At 38.0% G+C, this 26,241-nt stretch overlaps 1 protein-coding gene across 3 annotated transcripts in view; it reads right to left on the minus strand.

Annotated features, from left to right (window-relative positions):
- Positions 1-1,120: 1,120 nt before the first annotated feature.
- SKIL (SKI like proto-oncogene) overlaps positions 1,121-26,241 on the minus strand; it is a 34,683-nt gene continuing 9,562 nt past the window's right edge. For 2 of the 3 annotated variants that reach the window (XM_038416829.2, XM_038416826.2), the window contains 5 exons: positions 25,607-25,704; positions 18,239-18,477; positions 17,757-17,998; positions 12,836-13,060; positions 1,121-6,593 (listed from right to left, as the gene is read on the minus strand). In XM_038416829.2, coding sequence (XP_038272757.1) covers positions 6,432-6,593; positions 12,836-13,060; positions 17,757-17,998; positions 18,239-18,477; positions 25,607-25,704 — 966 coding nt within the window. In that variant the 3' untranslated portion in view covers positions 1,121-6,431. The remainder of the gene's footprint in view (positions 6,594-12,835; positions 13,061-17,756; positions 17,999-18,238; positions 18,478-25,606; positions 25,705-26,241) is intronic. The other variant, XM_038416832.2, reaches the window with a different exon arrangement.

Genomic DNA, 26,241 nt, shown 5'->3' on the forward strand with positions numbered 1-26,241 from the left:
AATCACCTAGAAATTCTCCATAGTTTGTCAGCTGAAAACACACAATTTTTATTTAACTAAAAAAAAAAAAGTAAAATCATTTTACTAGAATCTTTGTTTTAAACTTCAGTCACTCCAGGAGTATATAAAAAGGCCTGACCCAAAGTCCATTCAAGTCAACAGAAAGAGTCCCACTGATTTCAACAGGCTGTGAATCAGGCCCTAAATGTTACAATAGGAATACATTCCGCTTTAATAGGAGAATTTGGCACAGAGGATTTGCAAGAACAGGTCCCAACATGTTAAAGTTTACTACTGGTATCCGAGCTTTCTGATGGTTGGAGACAGAAAAATGACATTCAGGACACTGATTTATGAAAACATTTTAGATTATAATCAGACATGATCTTGAAATTAAAAATAATTTTAAGAGTGGTTTTAAAATAGAAAGGATTTATACATTTTTATTTTTAAAGCATTTTGAAAACTGATCTACAATTCCCACATTAACAGTGATACAAATAATTACTCAGCATAATGGCTCCCCAGCATCAGAAGATTCAGAAATGCCAACTGTGATTTTAAATTCTTTTGTCACCAACATATTTCATATAGTGACATGTGCTTACCTTATGCACTTTCAAGCTGCAAAGAAAGGGGTGGAATTTTCTTTTAAAATAATTTTTCTGGTGTTTTCACTTTCCCAAAGGGAGACTATACTGTATTTTTACAGTAGCTAGCTAGGGGAAAGACCTGTTTTCCTGACAGAATCTGCCAAGCATACAAAGGAGGTTTCATTTACATAAATACAAATATCAGTATTTCCAGGTATTTAAAATCTTGGCTCCATAATTCCAAGGGCAGCGACAGTTATGGAAAAGTGGACCTACAAGTTTTAGGAATGCAAAAGTTTTTGGAATCCTGGTCCTACTATAGTCAATGGGAATTTTGATATTCTTTTAATGGGGGGCCTGGATTCTCCCCCCACCAACCTAAGTATTTTGTAGCAGGAAGGTTATGTGTTTTCTGAAAACAAGCCATGAATGTTCCAGTGTACAGTGTAGAACTGTAATACTCAGAAAGGCCTTGTACAAAGGTTAAGTTCACACAGCATTGTAAATAAATATCATGAAAACAAGTGTTTTGACAGTACACTTCTTTATTTGTATTTGAATGCACAATCTATACAGAATATTTACAAGGCATGAAAATGGAAAACAGCACAAAATACAATTGAGGTATAAGCTAAGAGCACAGTATGTCATGTTTCAATAAATATAATTCAAAATTTGTAAACTAAGTGACCAGATAGATGCATCTTGTTTTACTAAAACCATATAAAATATTGGTTAATCTCACGTGAGGTAGAGGACAGCTTTGCATGTCATGTAATGCAACCACAGCAATGCTAACCATAAAACTGTACATCATTGGCAGAAAATTAAAAATTGTTGAATGCACTGATCGTTTTCATCTCAGGCTTTTTACTAATTTCAGAATAGTTATTCCACTTGTTGCCTTGATTAGAGATATATTCTACAATGTTTTATCAGTTATTCTTTGTAATTGAAAGATTAATTATACTGCCATGTCAGCATCAATAAATACTTCCAACAGTGAGCATGAAAACACAAAAATAGATATGGTCAATCACAGACCTTATAACCCTGGAAGGCAAAATAACTGCAGCAAAACATTTGTAGACAAACTTTTATATTTCCTAAAATTATTTTAAATACAGTACAACTGTGCTTTCCTTGTTTTCAAGTGAGGTATCTACATTTGAAGAAAAATATTTTATAGATTTTTATTACATTTAGCTGATTTTCAAGTGTTTTGCTTTCTTTTTAAAACCTTTTGATTTGCTGTGCTTGATGAAGAAATGTCTCAACCCACCAATTTTTCAAGCGTTTTCCAACTGGAACAGTAACTCAGCCGAAAACAAAATTTCTATCCTTAATAATAATGGAGACATATCATTAAATGTACCCTGCAGTTGGTAAGTTGGTGACTTTTACTTTCACAAAAGTGACTACTAGGCAGAAAACTGACTGTCCTTTTGAACTAAAGGAGAAATGTAACCAATATAAATATTAGAACCAACATTCCAGTAAGGAAAATGTATGACTGCCTCTCATACTACAAATGCAACAAACAAATGTAATATTACTGAAATCTGCAGCTTTTTGTACTAAGATATTTTACTGTTGACAGCTTAGATAAAATTACTTAACCACTGCAAGCACAGAATTACAGGTAGGTGTACTTAAGTATTTTGTTAACTTTATCATACTATAAAAAGTTCTGTCATGTGGATTAATTACATGGATTAAGTGCAGGAGAAAAAATACAAAGTCAATATCTTTACTGACTAGTCAAAATATATACCCTACTAACAAGAAGTAAATTTTAGGAAGCTGACTATGAAAGTATTTCAAGGCCAACTTCACAACTAATCCTACAAAAATGTTTCTAAAATTTCTTATCCCATCATTATAGTTAATTGAAAATTTATTTTTTCAAATTTAATTTAATGCTTTTTTCAAACTAAAACCAAGAATGTATGAATAAAAAGTTGCTCGTGACTTCCAAAAGGTGGGCCTGAGCAGTGCCTGACAGGCCAACATACCAGTAGCTTTATACGTCCTCTAACTTTGCCTACTTCACTAACTGCATTTTACCTTTACTATATACAAATAATTTTACACCTAAGCTATTAATATATTAAATATAGAATAAAATTACTTCAAGAATGTAAAACAACTACTATATTTAACCAGATACTAAAGTTAAAAGGGTAACTAAAGGATAACAAAAACTAAAGCAAAGCTTCTTTGAATTAATGTCAAGATTTTGCTAACCTCTCTTTATCTAGTGTTAAATGATTGCATTTGTGAATCTGGGTGATTTTACAGCTTCCAACATTACAAAAGTTTTACTACTCTTCTAAAGTCATTACATTTCTCTTGCAGAGTCAAGTGCACCTAATATATGAAAGTTTTCCTTTAAATTAAAATGTATATTAATAAACTAGGTATTTATGTTGAATACTAATTATTTTCTTCCAAAAGTGCTCTAGGCAACTTTGCTTCTAAGTGTTCATTAATGAAACTTTTAAAATTAAGAATATTTTAGTCTTTTTCTAAAAAATTAATATTAGGAAAATCTGGAAAACAAACTTCCTGTGTAAAAGACCAACATACAGAAACTAGAATCAAAACAAATTTCACTATTAATATATAAAATGAGCATCATAAGATTAAGAAACCAAGTTCATATTGACAGATTAACTTTTGCCAGCAGTCTCTCTAAATGGGCATTACAAGTCTCTGCATACATTGTCAGATAAGCAATTTATCATAACTACTCTAAGTCAGTAAAACTGTTCAACATAAAACTATTTATTCTAGAACTTATACAGTATTTACAATTTACTAAAAAACTATCTTTCAGTTACTATGGACACAAAACCTATGGCACATTTGTATATATTTTATTACTTAAAATCTGTATAAAATTAAATCTACACATGTGGAATTGTGTTATGTAAAGAACTAAAATGGTTATTTCTTTACTTAATGTAGGAAGATTACAGTAATTTAAAACTATTGTAATTTTAGAATTAAATGGTATATTTACGAAGTTACCTTTTAAAAGATTTTAATCGATTTGAAGTGGAATTTTGAGCCAATTATTTTATAATTAAGAGGCCATATCTGCAATGGGAATTGTTTTGCTAAAACTTACCACAGCTCCACCTCTGGTTGCAGTAATGGGAATACTAGTATAGACTGTAGCCACTAGCATTTTAAACACTGTATCATTTAGACAGGTTTTGAACAGAGTTAGATAGCATGTGATTACAATGCTGGCAGATCCATGGAGCCTTGTCTACATACAGTAGCACTGGACTCCCATGGTTGTTACCACTGGTAAGCTGAAACAGTGGCAACAACAATGGGAAATTTTGCAGAAATCACCGAGCGTAGGCAAGAGTCTAAAAGCGAAAATTGAATATATTACTACTACTATAATTATCCAGTGAGGACTCTACCCATTCAACAACTAATACATGAAATACTGTGGTAAATCAGATAGTATAAGAATATTAAACAACCCCTTTAGGCCCTATCTACACTGATGATTAAACTATGTGAGCCAACATGGTTTGAAGTGCAAGATACACTCTGAAAAGTAAGTAGAAATGGCATAATGGGATTCTTTACTGCCTCAATGACATTCAGATCAAACATTTTCAGTTTTTACCAGAAAATAGGGTATTTTCCCAGTTGGTAACTAGTACTCCAGCCTGAGACCTGAGAGCCAAGCTGTGTTCTTTCAGGCTCCAACATCTAATAATAAGGATTTTGCAGTTGGAATGTGGTCAGCAGTATTTTTGGTATGTAAACTAGACTAGAACACAGCTCACTCTCCAACAGCCGTATTAACTATGTATATAGTAGTAAGACTTTTTTTTTTTTTTGGTCTTTAAAGCAAATAGACATGACTTGGAATACAAAAGCATATTAGGAGCAATCAGGCACTTTTGTCTCCACCCCATAGTCCCCTTTAAATAGTTTGGCTTGCCCAGAGTAAATAGGTATATCTATTTTTAAAAGAATGATCCCAAGATGCCAGAGTGAAAATTTTGTGCTCTGTAATCCATAATAGCAAGGGACACGATGTTTCAAATTGCTTCATTTAACCTGCTGTAATCCTCAGTGTAGATGGGACATTCAGAATTTATTAAAATTCTAAAACACATATTCTTAATTTTATCTCTCCAAACTTGAACAAGCAGTATATGGCACATATGCTAACTTAATCTTCCTTTGTACAATATTTGCTACATTTGTGAAAAAACTGAAATGCATGCAAAATTTTTAATTTTAGCTAATTCAGAACAAAAATGGAAGCAGACAATTTTTACTTATGATTTTATCTAACACTAATTTAACTGTGGAGAGAACAACAGAGACACAAAACCATAGCAAAACTATTTCAGTTAACAGTGGACTCAGATTATGGAACATGGAACTACTAAAAGTATTTCTAATCAACAACAACTAAAGTCTGTCATTAGAGATCCTTCAAACTTTTTGGAAAGAAGTAAAAGACTGTATTCTTTCACCCAATTTTGTAATAATGCATTTAATATGTCAGGATTCTAATAATAAGTGATTCTAAATGCAATCCTTTGTGACCAGGATTTTTCAGCATTAATGTCAAGTATACCAATATAGGGATTCTGTACTTCTATCCATTTTTAAATATTATGGGTTGAACATGCCGTATTTTTGAAGATTATGGTAATATTTGCCATGTTATTTAACCACATAAAGTATCAAAATGACTTTCAAAGTGTCATAGCTCAAAATCTGATTTTTTTAAAAAAACTTTTTACTAATTACCTAAATGTCAATAAGGCCTGTTTCTACATACCAAAAAAAATCTGTAGAGGACAGAGACTTTTGGATATCAAAGTAACTAACACATATGAATGATAACAATTGTTATTCTTCAGAGCATTAATATTTTCAAAACAATGTTAATAATCCAAATGTTCAGGGTTTCTACAATATAGCCCCCCATTTTTTTTTTAAAGACTTTCTTCAATAGTTGTTACCTGAAAAGGACAGGGGGGAGGGGAGGGAGAGAGAGAGAGAGAGAGAGAGAGAGATGGGATGGGATGGGAGCAGAGGGAAGGAGATTTTTAAACTTTAAAATACACAGGATTCCATTTCAGTTGTTCCTTTTCACACTGAAATGCATAATAATATTATCATCCTCCAAAGTGCCAACAGAATACCACCACTTAGATTTTGAAATGCTTTCATCTTGATAATGGACATTTAATAGCAACTATTAAAAATAATAGTTTGAAAATTCTTACAGATGAAATTATGGAAAAAAACCTCTGGCTATTAAATTTCTGATGGTCAAATCTCCTTTTATCAGCATGCAAACATGCAGCATTAATTTACAAATGAAAAGCTGCCCTTATTGTCACTGAATTCCTCACTGTAACCTAAATTCTGCTTTTCTATTTTAGGTTTAGAAAAGATCATAATTAAAAAATATAAATTTCTATAACTGGATATCCAATAGATAGCAAAATAAAAATGACCACAGTATATTTTAAACATACAATGCTGCTTTCAAAAGGTGCAGAGTCCTCAAGACTGCATTGGAAATATAGGCAGAAATTGACTGTTCTTAAACAAAAGGTTTCATATTGTTAATAGCTGTCTGAGAAAAAACACCAGTACAAATAAATGCAGATTTTCATTAGTTAAGAAAATCTAAAAATGTATATCAAGATATATATCATCACCTTGGTTTTCAGTTTGGGAACTAGAAATACCTTGTCTTATCATACAGGTAAATTGCGCACAATTCAACTACAAAAAACTCGGTTTGAAGGGTACAACTGAGTTTTCCGCTACCAACTTCTATTTTCCTTTTCCATTCTTTGAAGATTTCAAAATCTGAAGCTTCAATTCCTTAATCATCATCTCTAACTTTTCTCTTGCTTCTCGTTCTTGTCTCAGTTCATCTTGGAGCTCTTGTCTATCTGCCTCTGCATGATCCAGTCTCCGTCTCAGTTCTGCCAACTGCACATATAATTAAAAAGAAAGGAGAGAGCAATTTTTACATATATATTTGTAAAGGCCAAGTATTCATTTAATGAACCAGCTGATTAATGTTGTAAGTATCAGATAAAAATATTTCAGATGAACAATGTGTCTCAGATCAGTTCACAAAGACTTTTTTAAAATAAAGAATCTTTTTCAAAAAGTTGCCATGTACTGGTACACTACTGGCAACAATGTAGTATTATACATGCATACCCACCCTGATACAATACAAGTAGATCCCCACATTGTGTATATTTATATATGTTTTCATATTAGTATATGAACTGTCATACCACATCATATCATTAGTACATGTAATCAGATATTAAGTCTCTGCTGGTGGTCAGTATCTGATGCTTTTCATATCCCATTGTTTTTGTTCTCTCCATTTAATTGTCTTGTCTGACAAATTCTACTTTATTCCGTAGGCATTAATTTTAATGTGCCTCTATAACTAAGGATGTCACCAGAATAAGACATGATGGTATGGTCAGCGATGATTACCTTTAGTTCAAACCAAAGAGAACTGTGCAAACTAAAGAGAAGATGACTATTTAAATTACCTACATATATATGTATAAGTTAAAAAATGAGCATACATATAGCACAAATATTTTGAATAATATGAAATCAATGTGATCAATGGCTCCATGTCTAGTTGGCAGCCGGTGTCAAGTGGAGTGCCCCAGGGGTCGGTCCTGGGGCCCGTTTTGTTCAATATCTTCATAAATGATCTGGAGGATGGTGTGGATTGCACTCTCAGCAAATTTGCGGATGATACTAAACTGGGAGGAGTGGTAGATACGCTGGAGGGGAGGGATAGGATACAGAAGGACCTAGACAAATTGGAGGATTGGGCCAAAAGAAATCTAATGAGGTTCAATAAGGATAAATGCAGGGTCCTGCACTTAGGATGGAAGAATCCAATGCACCGCTACAGACTAGGGACCGAATGGCTCGGCAGCAGTTCTGCGGAAAAGGACCTAGGGGTGACAGTGGACGAGAAGCTGGATATGAGTCAGCAGTGTGCCCTTGTTGCCAAGAAGGCCAATGGCATTTTGGGTTGTATAAGTAGGGGCATAGCGAGCAGATCGAGGGACGTGATCGTTCCCCTCTATTCGACACTGGTGAGGCCTCATCTGGAGTACTGTGTCCAGTTTTGGGCCCCACACTACAGGAAGGATGTGGATAAATTGGAAAGAGTACAACGAAGGGCAACAAAAATGATTAGGGGTCTAGAGCACATGACTTATGAGGAGAGGCTGAGGGAGCTGGGATTGTTTAGTCTGCAGAAGAGAAGAATGAGGGGGGATTTGATAGCTGCTTTCAACTACCTGAAAGGGGGTTTCAAAGAGGATGGCTCTAGACTGTTCTCAATGGTAGCAGATGACAGAACGAGGAGTAATGGTCTCAAGTTGCAATGGGGGAGGTTTAGATTGGATATTAGGAAAAACTTTTTCACTAAGAGGGTGGTGAAACACTGGAATGCGTTACCTAGGGAGGTGGTAGAATCTCCTTCCTTAGAGGTTTTTAAGGTCAGGCTTGACAAAGCCCTAGCTGGGATGATTTAACTGGGACTTGGTCCTGCTTTGAGCAGGGGGTTGGACTAGATGACCTTCTGGGGTCCCTTCCAACCCTGATATTCTATGATTCTATGATTCTATGAATGTGCTTACTTCATAAAGAAAGCCATGCTAAGTGAAAAATATAATGTAAAATACCCCAAAGCCAAGACATTCATAGTTATAGTTCAAACTCACTAGAGTGATAGAGAATTTAAATTAATTTGCTACATGAAGTCACCTATTGTTGCAAAGACAATGACCCCAATAATACCAAATCATTCTTGGCAAACTGATTAGTGCATACACTATACTCTTGGGATTATATACTTCCATTTCAATGTTGCATGTCTATCATGCTGGAAACTCATACCTCCAGTTAACTTGGTCGCCATGAGCACGCACACACTTCTCTCCTTAACAGTCAATTCAATATGTTCAATATATTGCATTACTTAATATTGAAGGTAAACTGAAGAACCTGATGACCAGTTATGCAAATGATTCAATAATGCCAGGCTACAAGTTCTCTCTAGAATTCTTTGTTCATTTCTGGCAATGACACTGATGAAGATTTTGTTGAACTGATAGCTTGAGGAGGTGATCTGTTAGAGCTGGTCGGAACATTTTGACAAAAACATGACATTTTTGCATTTTTTTCAATTTTCCAAAGACTTAGTAATTGGTGACCTTTAAAGGCTTTTCCCCCCATCTGCTAAGGAATAGTGTTCTATGTACAATGGGTGATGTGGAAGAAGATAAAGAAATATTGTTTTGAGAGTCTGATGATGCACCAAAGGCAGTAAAGAGATTGTGGCTAATGGCCTAAATTATCAAAAGTGACTACTGATTATAGGTAGGGCCCTACATAAATCACAATTTCAGAGGGCACAGAAATTGTAAAAATTCCCCCAAATTGTGAATATTAATCAATTTCAAGGATGAGTTTCACAACTAAATTTAGTCAATTTCAGGGACAGAATGAATTGATTAAACTCACTTGTAAAATTCATTCTATCCTTGAAATTGACTACATTTTTTTGTAAAACTCATTTAATGCAAACTCTGGGAAATTCAATACTTTGCCATTTACACTGTTCTGAATTCACTCTTAAAAATGTGATTTATACAGAGCTCTAACTTATGGATACCTAACCTGAGATACCTTAAGGAGACTGATTATCAGAAAATGCTGAACATCCATCCTCTGAAAATCAGGCTCTTTTAAGATATTGCAAGTTAGGCATCCAAATATTAAGGCACACAAAATCACCACTCACTTCTGAAAATTCAGTTCAGCATGTCTTAAAGATCTTGGATAAGGAAAGATTTATATATAAAAGCAACTCTGTTAATATACAAGACAAAAAAGTAGAAACCTCTTGAATTTCCAAGAAGTACCACTTTTTAATATAATTTCTGTAGTCTCTCTCTCTGAGGTGGAACCGACACTGAAGAAGAAAAAAATGTACAAGTTTGTCCCATTGGTTTAAGGACTATTAAAAGGGCAAATGTTTCATTATCCATTTCAGCCACTGGAGTGTGCTTAATGCCTATGCAGGGGTTTTATATCCATATCAGAGCTACATTTTGGAAGCAAATTATTATATTTGGAGGACTCCTGTAGGTTCCCAAGGGCTTTTCTAGATGATTTTCCAATCAGGTTTTTAAAGGCTTGGAATTAAATTACTTTTACATGTAGAATATTTTAGAATTTCTTCTATTTTTCCTCCCCTCCATTCCTCTCCTTCCACAAAACTCTTTTTAGGAGAGAAGTGGGAACTGGAGATGCCTGCTGATGTTGTTGGCTTTTTTTGTGGGAGCTCGGCCAGCTTGATCAGAAAGGTACTTTAAGAAGCGATGACAGTTATACTCCTGTTCCGTATCTGACTCATGTATATAGATAATCCAATAATCTCTAACAAAAGGGCCTTATGAAATCTGGAGAACTTCAGGATTAAACTCGATAAGTTTATGGAGGAGATGGTATGATGGGATAACATGATTTTGGCAATTAACTGATCTTTAACTATTCATGGTAAATAGGCCCAATGGCCTGTGATGGAATGTTAGATGGGGTGGGATCTGAGATACAATAGAGAATTCTTTCCTGGGTATCTGGCTGGTGAATCTTGCCCACATGCTCAGGGTTCAGCTGATTGCCATATTTGGGGTTGGGAAGGAATTTTCCTCCAGGGCAGATTGGCAGCGGCCCTGGGGGGTTTTCGCCTTCCTCTGCAGAATGGGGCACGGGTCACTTGCTGGAGGATTCTCTGCACCTTGAAGTCTTTAAACCATGATTTGAGGACTTCAATAGCTCAGACATAGGTGAAAGGTTTATTGCAGGAATGAGTGGGTGGGTGGGTGAGATTCGGTAGCCTGCATTGTACGGAAAGTCAGACTAGATGATCATAATGGTCCCTTCTGACCTTAATATCTATGAGTCTATGAGCTGGGCACCGACACAGGCGTAAGCAGTTTCTAATTGTTCTGAAGTATGCCAGGCACAGATGACCCAGCTGCTTTGAATTTAGAACCATGTCACATTTGCATTTCTCCTTAAGTACTGACCTCTTTCTTCATGATCAAGGCCAATTAGATGGTCCTTTGACAGTGGCAAGCTGTTAGCATGGACTCCTTGACTCTACTACTGTGCTTTTGTGGAGAGCAGGTAACAGGTGCAATGAAATAATATGCATAATGCCACTGTGATGTATGCAGTGCAGGAGCCAGGAAGAGAGCCTCTGATTTCACTTTCTTGCAGGATTCCAGCCATTTGGAAGGATCCATTGGCAGGCTAGTGATACTAGCTAAACTACTCCACCGTATTTTGTAGGGAACTGGTGGCAAGTGTGGTAAAATGGCAGATTAAACTAGAACATTTTGCTATACTCAGTGAGGGAGCCAGGAAGAAGGGACTTCCACCCACAACACCCTCAGGCTGGTCTAGAAGGAAAAACAATGATCCAGGTAAGCTCTGAATTCCACTTTTTCTTGGTTTCCCAGCAGAGGGGTATTTCTCACAATTTAAAGCCTTCAGAGGTAGAGAGCAGAGCCTGCAGATGCTTTCTATGATAGAAACAGTGAACTGAGGATCTCTGGAATGCTACATCCAGCCTATGAAGAAATCACTTTTCAGAAGAATTATATTTCACTCAGATGTCTCTGTGACCCATGCTGACGGGTATGGCCAAAATCAATTGCTAGTAACATAGAAATAATCAGACAAAAACACTTGAATGAGCTATACTGTCCCATTGAACCACACAGCTAAACAATTGGGAGTTTACGTGAAAGAAGTGTGTTTAGCCTCATAATTCTAACTTTTTAAAAAACCCTTTGGAAAATAATTTACTATTTGTGCCCTCCAAAGAATGTACACTATAAAAAAAACACATTGAACACAATTATCTTCATAAATCAGAATATGCTGTTATCTGCAGTAATGGGGCTTGTATCAGATGTTTAGTAAACTGGACTACACACAGAAAAGATTATTTCTGACAGCAGAGTTTAGGAATCCTACTGAGCAGAATGTCATGAAATTAAGCTCAATAGAAAGGATTTCTGATCCTAAACCAAATACTTCTTCATTCAGCCAGTGGCTGCTTTTCATCTTGTGGTAGTTTTAGTATAGAAAGGGAAGTAGAATATAATTTTATTGACAAGTTGACCACAAAACTTATTGACTTTGGGTTTTAGAATTTGTTTTTAAATAATTAGGATGACCAGATCTCTATGACAGAGGAGCTGAGACCTGAAATAACTAAAGTTTCATGGTAAGCAAAATTAATAAACAAAATATTTAAAAGAGTCAGACTCCATGCTACCTAATATATCTAGCAGGATGACAGACGTTAGCTCCTATAGAAAAGAACAATGATATAGATTAAAAGTTATTTAGTCTAAAGAAGTGAAAATCACCTCAGCTTTTGACATAGCAGCGTTGGAGACAGGAAAGCTGGGGGAACTTCCAGAGGTAACAAATCGGGAGACAATCATGGGATGAGGAACCCAGACTACGGCCTTCCTCTCCAATAGGACTCTTAATCAAATGCTTCTATGAAAAGTAGAGGTGGCCTCACCTGATCCTATAGTGGACTCTGACACCAAGGGATGTTGTCAGTCTAACCAAAGTGTGGCCAGAGAAAGGGTTGCTTCCAAGAAATATAAGTATTCTTTTTTTCTCTACAACTAAAATAAGAATATTTTATTTTGTTTAGTTTACAAGTGCAAATCTAAATGTACTAAGCAAGCCATTTTTGTTTTAATTGCATTTTCTCCTCATTTTTAAAAATTCTTGTTTTTATTAAACTACTGTGGTATGGGTAATTTAATGCAGGCATCCCCCAAAAGATGAGAACTGCAAAACCTCTCAGGAGAGATGCTGAAGGGTAAAGAGTTTCTGTACCCTATGTCCTCTTCAACTTTGGTCAGCATGCATGGTGAGGTGTGCTGGCATTAGATGAACAAGAGAGGAAAGACCAAAGAAGATGAAAGCTGGCAGTGGTACAGGTAACACACTCTTCATAGTAAAGTTTAAAAGCTGAGCTGCCAACAGCCTAGTACAGTTAATTTTATTTGGCAATTTCATAATTAAGTAGGTGGTGATAGACAAAACACAAGAGAGATTTCAAACAGTGTTTTTTTCCTTACCTGTGCTGCATACTCAGCTTCTTTGTCCTTTTCTAAATTGGAGTCACAGGTACACTTTTGCCTCATCACCTGTTCCAGTTTTTTCTCCAAGTCTCTCTGCTCAACATAGAATTCTTCCATTCTTTGAGCATGCTCAGTTTGCAAAGATTCAAGTTCTTTCTGTAAATTCTGCTGCTCCTCAGTTAGTTCCTTCATAACTTTAGAGTTACTTAACATTTCCACTTCCTGTCAAGAAATGATGAGGATTATATACAGAGTGATTCTAAAATCACTACAATCAAAATAACTGTGTCTATTAATTTAAATGGGTATCTGGAAATACTGAGGAGAAACAAACAGAATGTCAACTTTGCTGCTGTGTAAATAGGAGTGTTGAATTCTGTAGTCATTATGCAATATAACAAAGTGGTATTGTCAAACACCCAGAGCTTCCAGAAACAAACCCACAGGTCGTGAAAGTGAACCTATGTGAGCAGCAATTTCATTTTATAATCCAATTAAAATAATAAGAACATTACATTTGTTCTTTTATATAAAAATGCAGAGATCAAAATGGGCTGGCAAGTGGCAGCTTAGTAAGTCAGTATTTTTTCTGGACATTGCCATCTTTTCCTCTGTAGTTTTAATATGTTTTTTAAATGAAAACTAAGTCTTTGAACCAGGTGTAATCAAACTAGTGATATATACCAGAGTCTGCAAGCAGCCTGAAATAGCAGCTCTGGGAGGTGTGAGCTGTCCCATTTTACCTCAGTTGTGTTGATTCTAAAGTTAATTATACCTATGTTAAAATGCAAATTAACTACTTTATTGCTGGTCAAAGAACATGAAACAAAGACAACGATCAACTGACATAAATGCATGCAAAGCATGCAAGAAAGAGAGAGAATCACATTATGAAGATATGAACAATCTGATGTAAGCAGCATCTTGTTTTGGGGTGTCAAGAGGGCAGACTTTAGTTTGTGATTAGAGCTTACGATAATTACATTTAGCTTTTTCTTCAATTCAGTCCCTGTACTACTATTTCTCTGATAAGTATCTATGGAAGAGAGGGTTTTAAGGCTAGCTATGGAGAGCTGCAGAGGTCTCTGCTTCCACAAATAGAAGGGAAAGAAATCTTCTGTATTTAAATTAATTTTGCCTTAATTTGAGTTTAACAAAGAAGCAGAGCCAAACTGGTGATGACAACAGATTTTCAAGGGGAGAGATATTTTTCTGCTGCAAAGGGAAAAACAGACAAACTTTGCTGGAATATTTAGTTAAAAAGCTACTACAAAAGGGAAACCCTTGTAAGCAGCTTAAACAGTAAATATAATTATATTTGAAGCTGGCAGAAGAGGTTAACTGAAAACTAAAGTACTACATGGAACCAGAGAGGAAGATAATATTTATACTTTCACAAAAGTTTATTTTTTTTAAATACCAATACGTAGCATCTTTCATCCACAGATCTCAACGCACTTTACAAAGTTATAGATAACTATCATTTTTCTCCATTTTGCAGCTGTAAAAACTGAAATATGGAAAAGTAAACTGACTTGCACAAGGTCACAATGAGACAGTGAAAGAGATGATGACAGAACCCAAACCTCCTGACTCCAAGTCTGGTGCCCTAGACATTGAATCATAAAACTCCCCTGCAACTCTGAAATAAGTCTCATACCTGGTGCTAGTGCCCATTATAAAAATCAAACATTTACCAAACTGTGGCACTAGAGGGAAGGACTGGTGAAAAACTATATTGTGGTGCATGGAATCAGAGTCAAAATTTCAAAAGCCACCATACGGTGGTAAAAACCTTTGTGGGATCAGCCAAACCACAACCAACTAAACAGAAAAGTTGATGGTTTGGAGCACAAAGAAACAGAAAGTATATGGGCCAAAGAGCGGCCCAGGACAATCAAGTACAGTGTTTTTAGCCACAAATGAATAACCCTGGAATAAATTTCACAAAAATCTAGAACAAAATCATAACAGATGAACAATAACCTAGAGCAACTCAATCCTTTGCTGAATCCACCTGAAAAGACAGACTTGCCTGATGAGAAGTGATTGAACCCTACTGGAGTTTGAAACACTATTCAATGGTTTTTGACAAATGTTTATTTTTTAACTCTTGGTGCTGAAGAAAAAAATTAAGATTAAAATTAACACACATTCTAATTAAAAACAAGCATTATAAAAATCAATATAGCACATATTAAATGGATTAAAAACTGGCTGACGGATGTCAAAACACAGTTGTTAGTAGGAAGTCATCAATGAGTGGTATGTTTTTACTAGGGTTCTACAGGGATGAATTCTTAGCACTACACTATTCAGTATATATTTTTGTTAAAGATTTGGAAAAAAGATAAAATCACTGCTGATAAAGTTTGCAAATGGCACAAAAATTGATGGAATGGAAATAATGACATCATTTATACAGAACACTCTAGATCACTTGGTATTCTAGGCACAACAGACAACTTGAGTTTTAATACAGCCAAATGCAAGATCTTACGTCCAGGATGGAAGAATGTGGGCCATATTTATGGGATGGGGGGACTGTATCCTGGAAAGCAGTGACATTGAAAAGGACTTAGGGGTCAGGGTAGATAACTAACTGATATGAGCTTTGATTGTTATGCATTGGCAAAAATCTAACAAAATCCTTTTGGCTGTATAAAGAGGAATATCAAATAGAAATAAAAAGATGTCATTATCTCTTTATATGGCCTCAGTGGGACTACTGCTGAACAGTGTGTTCAGTTTTGATGTTCAGACCTTTAGATGACGTTGAAAATTGGAAAAAGTTCAGAGAATTGCTAGAAGAATAATTTAAGGTTTGGAGGGCATGCTTTACAGACGGAGATGCAATCTCTTAAAGAGCTCAATCTATTTTATTGAAGTAAGGGATAAGAGGCTACTTGATCACAGTCTGTAAGTTCCTACATAAATGGAGAAGACTCCTGGTACTAGTGGGCTCTTTAATCTAGCAGGCAAAGGCATAACAAGATCCAGTGTCCAGAAGTTCAAGCTAGAAAAATTCAAACTGGAAATAATGCACTTTTAAGAAAAAAACAATGAAAGCACTTAACCACTGGAACATCTTATCAAATGTGTGCTTTCTCCATTGCATAAAGTCTTTAAATCAAGATTTGATGTTTTCTTAAAAGATATGGTCTAGTTCAGTCATAAATTATTGGATTTAAGGCAGGAATTACTGGGTGAAGTTCAATGTTTGTCAGACTAAGTGATCCTGTGGCCTTAATCTGTAATTCTATGAAGATGGCTGGGGAGAATGTACTTACCTGCTAACTGAACTAGAAAGTTAACACTGTGAAATTACTGAAGCCCAGATCTTGCAATTTACTCTGTGTAGGAACAAGGATCTGCCCACACTGAACCAGTTGCAGGATCAGTGCTAATATTTATTCATTCAGAGTAAAGATTACCACAGTGTCAACAGGACCTATACACCAATGACAGTGCTAAACTTTATCACGAGGTTTAAGAGGGACTCAAGTAGAGCAAAGGTCCTTGTGCAAACACAGATGCAAACTTCAGGTATAAACAAACACAAAACTTTATTTCATACTAAACTAAATAAGCATGAAATTCACGCCACTGCAGAGGGCCTGCACAAAGCCTTGGCACCATGCAAACCCTTAACCTCTGCAATGGGCTGAATTTCAGCCTAATTTATTTTTAAATTATATTTTCAGGTACGTAAGGCCTAGTGTAAAATTTGGTATACAAATGTAGTGTGCATGCCTAAAAATTGTGTGAATACAACTTTAGCAAGAATATTAGGTAACTATTTTTGTAATGCCAATCTGTTTAATTCTAGTTAACAACAGAAATATCCTGTAAAAAAAAGAAATTTAAGTACAGTACCTGAACTGTGTTTTAAAAATATATTACACTACTCTGGAAATGACATTTTATTATTGCTGAATTAAATCTTAGCTATCAATGAATACAGCACTGATACATTATTTCAAAAGTAAGTGTATCATATTGTACCACACACAAAGATAAAAGTCAAAGCTTTTGTTATCTGTCAATCCTAAATGCCAATGACAGCTAGAAGAAGGTTGAGATTTTCTATTGACCAAACTTCGTCAATTTTTCTACCACAGATATAAACTCAAAGCATAGTTTTATTCATTAAGAATTCTTCCCTTTTGTTAATTTTACTTAATAGGTCAAAAGCCTAAGACATGATCTGACAGTATGTGAGAAGTGATCTTAAATTTTATTCAAAACGGAGTCAAATAATTATTGTTCAAGTAGCTAGCAAATTGCAGCTCATTTGAAATGGTTAAATGTAGAGTAAATTATCTCAACTGCTAGTGAAACAATATTAGACAAAGGAAGTTTCTATTCTGGTAATGGTTTAGACAGCTGCAAGATCTTAAACTACCTGGCATGTGATAGAAAAAACACAAGGTTTGAATACAGTCAGCTATTAAGCTATACTTTAATTATTAAGGTCATATACTGGTTGACTATTTAGCCTCCAAACCTACAAATTAACACCATATAGTACCTATGGATTATTTTGGTTAAAAAGTGGATTTTGACAATTATACTTAAAGAATTCTATTAAAATATGCAATGCACATTGAAAGAAATATCTAAGCACCAAAAATTAATTAGAAAGTGAAGCACGTGGGTTTTTTTCTCCCAAGTGGTGATCTTGGCAATACACATGTACCAAGATCTGAAACTCAGTAAATTCCATTAAAAAATGGTTTTATAGTTTATACTGCAAATGTTAACATAACTTACATTAGAAAGACAATATAGTGAATGTCAGCTTCCTAATATGAAGTATCTCTTGTGCTTTATTTGTAACAGTAGCACTGATTCTAGGACCAACAAGTTAAAAGGAACAACAGTTTTCTGGTGATAAAATCAAAGGTTGGTACCATACCATTTGAAGCTGCTGCTTCTTTTGCAAAATAGTATTCAGTTTTTCTTGCTGTTTAAGGTAGGTTTTCATTACTTCCTCCATGATTCTTCCCTTGTCATCTTCACAATTGATGTCCTTGATAGGAGTTGGGGATGAGGTTTGTACACCATTGCCTACTTCAACCTGGTTAGATTCTGCAGTGGCTTTGGAAGTGGCATGTTCAGATTTCCCTCTTCCTGTAAAATTAGTTGACATAGGTGGATCTTTAGAAGACAAAAAGGTAGCAAAACACTTGTGGAAATTTGTTTGTTGAAATTCCAGATTGCAAAAATACAAAGCAACCTATAAGATTATGTAAAATGCATAAGAATGCAGAAAAAGAATGCAGTGATATATGAAAATTACAAAATTGGCTTGCCTTTGATCTTTACTAAAGTAGATATTATTGGGTATAAAAACTGAAAGAACACGAAAGCACGTTTCAAATTTCATTATCTACTTACCCACACTTTTATGCAGTTCTGTGCTAGTTTTTAAGTCGATTTTTTCCTGCTCTTCAAGAGAGAGCTCTGGATAGGAGGCAGCTTTTTTGTGTTTGACGCTATTGAATGGTTTCTGTGACTGTCCAGGTAAAGATTTAATAGCTTCTGAAATCTTGACTGCTGTTTTTGTAGCTTCTTTACATTGCAATGTAAGGGATACATTTGGAGCAACCACTTTATCACACATGTAAAGGTAATGGCTGAAAGAGTAGAATAGCAAAATTAACAAAAAAAACTAAGATTTAACAAATGTGAATTAAAGCAGCAGTAAGTTATATTTAAGATGATTTCAAATATTAAATGTTTCATAAGTATAAAAAATTTGCAAGAGAAAATAAATGAATGCCAGAGGATGTTGTGAAGGCCAAGACTATAAAAAGGATTAAAAAAGAACTAGATAAATTAATGGAGGATAGGTCCATCAATGGCTATTAGCCAGGATCTGCAGGGATGGTGTCCCTAGCCTGTTTGCCAGAAGTTGGGAATGGGTGACAAGGAATAGATCACTTGTTCTGTTCAGTCCCTCTGGGGCACCTGGCATTGGCCACAGTCGGAAGATGGGATACTGGGCTAGATGGATCCTTGGTCTGACCCAGCATGGCCGTTCTTATGTTCCCTTTTAAATTGTTCTTGTATAATAGAAAGCATAGCTATCTACTGAATCTTTATGCAGTGATTACATAATCTAGGATCTTCAGAACCAAATCAAGTGGAGGAATCCAATTTTCAATTGATTACTTTAACATGATGTACAAATTCCTCATTGGATACACAAAATAAAATTAAAAATATAAAGGCACTTATGCATGTTAAATGACCATTTTAATTTCTCAAGTATTAATCTGAGGATTCAAATGTTCGATATGGACATCCCATTAAAGATTCTTCTTTTAAAAACTGGGTTCACAGTCTCTAGACTGTTACAAGACACCTTAGAACTCTTACAACTCTTACGTTAACAGTATGTCATTGTAATAAGTTGTTAGAGAAGATTACCAAGGTGAAATCAGCAGTTGCACTCAGAGATTAATCATATTCTTTACTCAGTTAATTAAGTGGGATGTTAAAAGGGTCATTTCTTCTCTGAAAATTATTTTTGAGAGCCAGATTTATTTACAATGAACTGCTGGAATCTCCCAAACTATTTCATTCAGTACCAAAAAGAAATTTATATTTAATCACCAGTACATCAGTCACACAGCAAATATATTCTTTCACAGAAAGAATTCACATTTTCAGTTCAGAAGAAAACTTTTTCCCACCAATCTTAATGATTAGGTCTTGTGCAATGTTCCCTCTAATTTTTTACATCTATGCGCGGAATGAATTTTGTTATGTGCACCAATATGGAGGTGATGTACGGCAGGGGTGGGGCCAAGAGGTTTGGAGTGTGCGAGGGGGCTTGGGGCTGAGTCAGATGGTTGGGTGCGGGGAGGGCTCTGGCTGCAGGGGCAGGCTCTGAGGAGGGGCTGAGGATGAGGGGTTTTGGGTGCAGGAGGGGGCTCAGGGCTAGAGCAAAGGGTTGGAGTACAGGGGGGTGAGGGCTCCGGGGTAGGGGTGGAGAGGAAGGGTTTGGGGTGCAGGCTGCCCCAGGGCTGTAGTGGGGAGAAAGAACTCCACCCAGTTCTCTCTTACTGCAGTGGCCCAGGGCTGGGGAAGAGTGCCTCTCCACAGTTCCGGCAGCTCCAGGGCTAGGAGAGAGGCACCTCTCCCCAGCTGCCTGGGGCTGGGGCCGGAGTCAAGGCGCCTCTCCCCACTGCAGCAGCCCTGGGGCTGGGAGAGAGGCACCTCTCCCCGCTGCGGCCCTGCACATCCCCTACCTCTCTCTTCTCCAGTCCAGGCCCCTGTGGCTGCGTGCCTACATGGCCCTTGATAGCCTGCTGTGCGGCCGTGCAGCTTTGAGGGAATTTAGGTCTGGTGTATCAGTGCATCAAGATACAGAATAATAGTCAGGGAGGATACCAAAAGAGAAGCTTTTACTATTAAAGGTCATGTTTTTCAAAACACGGTGCCTTAGACCAACCAATGTAGACGTTTTTAAATTTTTGTTTATATTTAGGATTACTGAACAGACAAGATGCTAATAATTCTACTCTCCCACTGGAAATTATGTTCTGACAGGTTTCTAAACAGGTCTGGGAAGCCTGGTAGCTGAACAGACATCTGTAGCAGGTCTATCAGACACAACTACCTCTGCCCATAGGGAGCTAAAAGAATGATTGTGGCTCTCTCTCATTTGACTCTGGAAAAGATCATGGGGATCACGGGATTAACTGAAAGACCAGATGAAAAAGGAAGGCATATAGTAACAATCCCAGACTCATGCCACCTCTGGAACAAAACTTCAAGAATTTGGCATTGTCCTTGGTGGTGAACAGGTCTATCATGGGAAGTGCCCAGGGACTAGTCTCTATGACAGACCTCTACAGCAACCACTCATGACTAGTCACAACTGTCTGCTTAGTAAGTGGTTATTGCTGACACTCAGAAAGTAAAGAACCACAGGGGCTAGCCTGATGGCTCAGAGGTCCAAGACATTTACATAGTATGCCATGTCTGCTAGGGATGATGTCCCTTGTATTTGTATGTGGTTCCTGTGGGTTCCCCATTCTATTCCTGATGCATCAGTGATTAAATCCTTGTCAGAGAGGGGACTGAGAATGGTACCTCTTCTCATACACTGTTGAGTTCTAGCCAGTATCCTAGTTCTGCAACAACATGAGGTGGCAACAACATCTTCCTGTCCATTCAGCATTTCACCAGAGAGTAGAATGACATAAGCCAGAGTTCCAGAAGCCACAGAAGAAGTAAAATAAGCAGCGTCATATATGTGCATGTTGACATATGGCCAACCCACCACGGGAGGCCAGTATCGTTATAGCCAAGCTTGATTTTTATCTTGAGTAGTAGTAATTGCAATAACAGGAATTTGTCCTCGAGAAGGTGCACTCTCTCTTACCAGTAATTGATCATAATTCCCATGAACTCTATCATCTGTGATGGAATGAGAGATGATTTTTCAATACTTCACTAGGAGGCTCATCTGAGCAAACAGAATGCATATTCAAGGTTTATCATCATCCCCTACTAGGACCTGTCTCTGATCAGCTAATAGTCCAGATAAGGACAGACATGGATGCCCTGTCTTCTTGGTGCGCCACTACCACCGCTAGGCATTTTGTGAAGATTCTTGGTGCTGTGAAGAGTCTGAATGGCAGTAGTTGTATTAGTAGAGATCTGGCCCTACTGTGAACCTCAAGTAGTTTCTGTGGGCCAGGTTGATGGCTATGTAAAAGTACATATCCTGCAAGTCGAAAGCCATGAACCAGTCTTGTGCCTGAAGAGATGGAATGATGGAGGTAAGTGTTACCATCTTGCAAATGAGGCCATGAATGTATTTGTTCAATCCTACATCTTTGGATCCTGAACAACGACCAACCCCTTTTCTTCTTTGGGATATGGAAATATTGGGAGTAGAGACCTCTTCTCCTATACCCAAGAAGTGGTACCTCTGTGGCAGTGATCCTTCTAATTTTTTAAGTCTATGTGTGGAATAAATTTTGTTATGTGCACCAATATGGAGGTGATGTGAGGTGGGGGTGGGGCCGAGGGGTTCAGAGTGTGGGAGGGGGCTCAGTGCTGGGGCAGAGGGTAGGGGTGCAGGGGGGTGATGGCTCTGGCTGGGGGTGCAGGCTCTGGGGTAGGGATGGGGATGAGGGGACTGGAGTGCGGGAGGGGGCTCAGAGCTAAGGCAGAGGGTTGTGGTGTGGGAGGATGAGGGCTCTAGGGGAGGGTCTCCTCTCCCTGGCTGCGGCACTTCCGGAGGGCCTAGGCTGGGCTGGGGGAGGGGCTCCTCTCCCCGGCAGCTCTGGTGGACCTGGGCCTGGCTGGGGGAGGGGTTCCTCTCCCCAGCTGCAGCAGTTCCAGTGGGCCTGGGCTGGGTGAGGGGTGCCTCTCCCCCCAGCACAGCCCTTTATAGCCTGCTGTGCGGCCGCACAGTTACAGGAAACTTAGCTTTGTGGCTCCTAGACGAAACAATGAGGACACAAGAATGGTCCCTGCAGAGGGATGGGGAAGAAAGGTGGGTGGAGGCAAGGAATAGAAATGGATATGGTAGCCTTGGGCGATGGTATCTAGCGCCCATTTGTAGGCTGTTATAGCATCCCATGCCCAGTGTCAAGGGGTTCCCAAAGGTAGCAATAAGCTCTGGATTGGCTCCAGTGTCATTCTCGACACTCCTATCAAACCTGCTGTCTCTACGACTCCCAGATCTGTGACTAAAGAGGTTGACAATGGGCATCTCTTGGCAGGTACTCAAGTTGCCAAGCTGGAGAAAAGGACACCGTCCTCTACTTCTGGGGCTGGTATTTATGTTTTTCAGGAGGGAGCCAGTGTTTAAGTCCCTAATGACCGCAGATAAAGGGAGCACTTTGTCTGTTCTGTGGCTAAAGAGCTCCAACCTTTTAAAGGGCATGTCCCCTATGGTAGTTTATTCCTCTTTTGGTACACCAGATGCTAGAAGCCACGAGGACCACCTCATCATAATGGCCATGGCCGTTCATCTCCTACCCCATGCTTATATCAGCTGTGTCCATGGCCACTTGCAATGACATTCTAGCAACCATTTGACCCTTTACTGATTTTTTTTCGTTCCTCCCTATTCTCCTGGGGGATCTTAGGAAGGGAGTGACCCTATCCCAGGTGAGGAAGTTATTTTGCAAACAGGGCCTGGTAGTTCGCAACCTAGAACTGCAGTGAGGCAAAAGAATATACTTTGAACCCGAAGCATTCCAGTTTCTTAGGGTCTTTACCTTTAGGCGTATCCTTTGTACCCTGTGTTTGGGTGGGCATAGAAAGATTCCAAGTCCTTCAGGGGTACCTTGTATCTCTTTTCCATTCATTTACATGTGGGACAAAAAATAGACAGTGTTTGCCAAAGTCCCTTTGCCAGCTCAGCTATACCCTCTTTGAAAGGTAAGCGATCCTGGATGGAGTTGTAGAGCTCAGTATATTAAAAAGTTTGTGGGACTTCCCCTGGATGACTGTGGTTTCAATGTCTAGGATCTCCGTGATCTGGGACCAAGGTCCCAGAAAGCCTCAAAATTTACTGCTGGTGCTACTGCTTTATCTGACGACAGGAATGATTCCTTAGGTGGCGAGTGAGATTCTTGCTGTCCGTCAGTTGTCACCTGCTCCTGGATGCAGACCTCTGGTTCTGGAGTGAATTGCCTGGCTAATGATACTACTTGGAAACAAGATGTCCTTTGCCTCATGTATGAGAGAGGCATCTGCTCTGGAACATACCTGACACTGGTCCCCAGTACGGCCAGAATGGCCAAGGTGACATGCTATAAGGTTGCTGGCCATGTTGAGGAGGGTTGTCCCAGTGCCATTCATGGCTTGCCAGAGGTGGGGCCCAGAATTAGTAGCCTCCAGAACTCTCCCTAGGGTCACTCTCCAATAGTAGGGGAGAGAGATCTCTATTCAACATCGGCAAGAATGATTTGGCAATGAAGTATACTTCCTCATACAGTGGGGCTGTAGAGTGGCATGATCCAAGTGCTAGAAGAGCCTGCGCTGGTCGCTGTTTGGAGCAGCGGATGTCCCAGTTCCTCTATTTAGGTATAGCTCAAATCCTTGACAAGTTTGGCTACCAGTGCTGAGGTCAATAGTGAGGCCAGCACCAGGACTTCTTTACCACTTGCTACATCAGCTGACTGGCTTTTCTTGTCCAATATGGGAACCATCAGGAATTTGGAAGCTTTACCTTTGGAGATGTAGGGTTCTGAGTCCTTTTTGTGAGGGGGTCCAATGTGGTGCTTGGCACAGTGTTTGCACTCCAACCTGCTTTCCCTGTCAGAGTTTCCCTTTGGTGTTAATGGCACACATGCTGGCCTTGTCAGAGTTGGTGCCCAGGTAATGTAGATGATGTAGAAGTCACCATCACTGAAGTTATCAGTACCAATGTTGTTGGCTCCTTCTTCAATGTATCCTTCTCTTTGAAACCCCAGAGTATGGTGTCTGCTTGAGGAGTGCTAGCAAATTATTTCTTTGGCTCCGGTCAAGCTGTTAGCATCTCTTCTGGATCATAAGTGACCTGCATGGACTGCTCTAGCAGATGTAACCTGAGCCGAGTGTTACTGGACTTGTGAATCCTTGAGGGGAAAGACCAGCACATAGAGAACCTGTCTGGGATGTGGCTCTCCCCCAAGGGGGAAAGGCATAGACTGAGTCCATCCATAAATGGGATGAGGCCATCACAGGACAAGCAGGGTTTGAACCCTGATAGCTTAGTCTATCATGAAAAAAGGCAGCTGCTGCAAAGCTCCTCACCTAGCCATAACACGGTGTGTCTGGCAGGGGGGAAGAGATGTTGGAGTTCTTTTCTTTTATTTTGGAAATGTCCAATATGAAAAGGTAAAGAAGATGAAGTTCTTCACCCATTTTTGTGAAAAACAGAGGTTTTGATGCTCTCAAGAGTACCTGTTTGGACACTTGTTAAAATCCATTTCGCTACCACAGGCAGTAAGAGGAAACTGAGGAAGGTTCATGGCCACTCCATCCTTTATGTCCCTCACTCAGAAACACAAGGAGGCACAGTGTGCATGAGTGGCCCTCATAAACATGACTATTCAAAGGAATCTTATCTCACACACGAGGCACACGTGCACCTACAGTGGAATCCACATTAACACATACTCAAAGAAAAAACACTGTTTTTCTGGCTGCTATAGGGACGAAGTGAGTGCTATACTGAAGAAATGTGCTTGGTTTGTGAAATCAGGGAACCGACTAATCAACTGCAGTAGACAGCATTTTACACACATGTCATCAGAAGACTGAGGTTTCACCTTGCTTCAATGTAGAATACAAACTATAGAAAGAGTTAGCCCTAGTTATATATGAAAATTATATTTCAATTATGGCATTAATGAGGTGTGTGGCTTTCTACACACACATTAAGTTACAGAGAGGTTAGAATTTAGCATCCACCACAAAGCCATTTTTACTTTGAAAAGTGACTCAGTGTGATTGCACTTTCCAATTTTTTCCAGTTCAACAATACTCAAACATCTCTATTAAGCAAAACAAAGTTACTATTAAGTGATGTATCATTCGTTTATTAGCACTAAGCATGACAACTTCACTACCTTACACTAAAAAAATCCAGTAGCCTTAACTTATCCTTGTGCAATATGCTGCAATTTTCCCATAAAATTTCAGTTAACAAGCAAAGTTATAATTACATTTTAAAACCTAAAATAATCTTTGAATCATTAAAAACTATTAGACTTAACATACACATTTCTGTAGAAGATGTTCAGTTACCTGGGATGGATGAATGAATGTGACTGAGTAACAGGGTCTGCTTCATGCTTTATAACTGGATACCACTGCTGTAATTCTAGGCTTTGCTGAGGATCTGCCTGAAGAAAAAATAAATAAATAAAACCAATTTAGGATTGTTTTTACTCATCTTTCAACTTCTAAGAAGTCAGCTTTGCTAAAGAGTTAGTAAAAATGTTATTCAATTATTAATGACATTTATACAATAAACTCATTTTATTTCAAGCTGGGCAGCATAAGGCAGATGGGGGAACAGAGAGAGGAGAAAGGAAATATAGACCAATGAAGAGAAGCAATGTGGGGCAAAGAAAGCTGCATGACCTCTAATTTGTCCCATCCAACTATGGGTAAAGATGAAACTGCATTAAATATAAACATAGAACATTCACTAATGCTTGTTTAAAATTGGCTCAGAGACACAACACAAATGGATTATTTTTCACATATGGCATTTCAGTAACCGATAACTCTTAGACTGAAATATGGCATGCAAAAAGACAGAATAGGTGTCTACACTGCAAATATATACCTTAAAGCTACAGATATTAACTTCTTTATTAAAAGGAAAGATGCTGCTTATTTATTTTAGAAATGTACTGTATTACACATAAATTCAA

The sequence above is a fragment of the Dermochelys coriacea genome, chromosome 9 (assembly GCF_009764565.3).
Source record: "Dermochelys coriacea isolate rDerCor1 chromosome 9, rDerCor1.pri.v4, whole genome shotgun sequence".
NCBI lineage: Eukaryota > Metazoa > Chordata > Testudines > Dermochelyidae > Dermochelys > Dermochelys coriacea.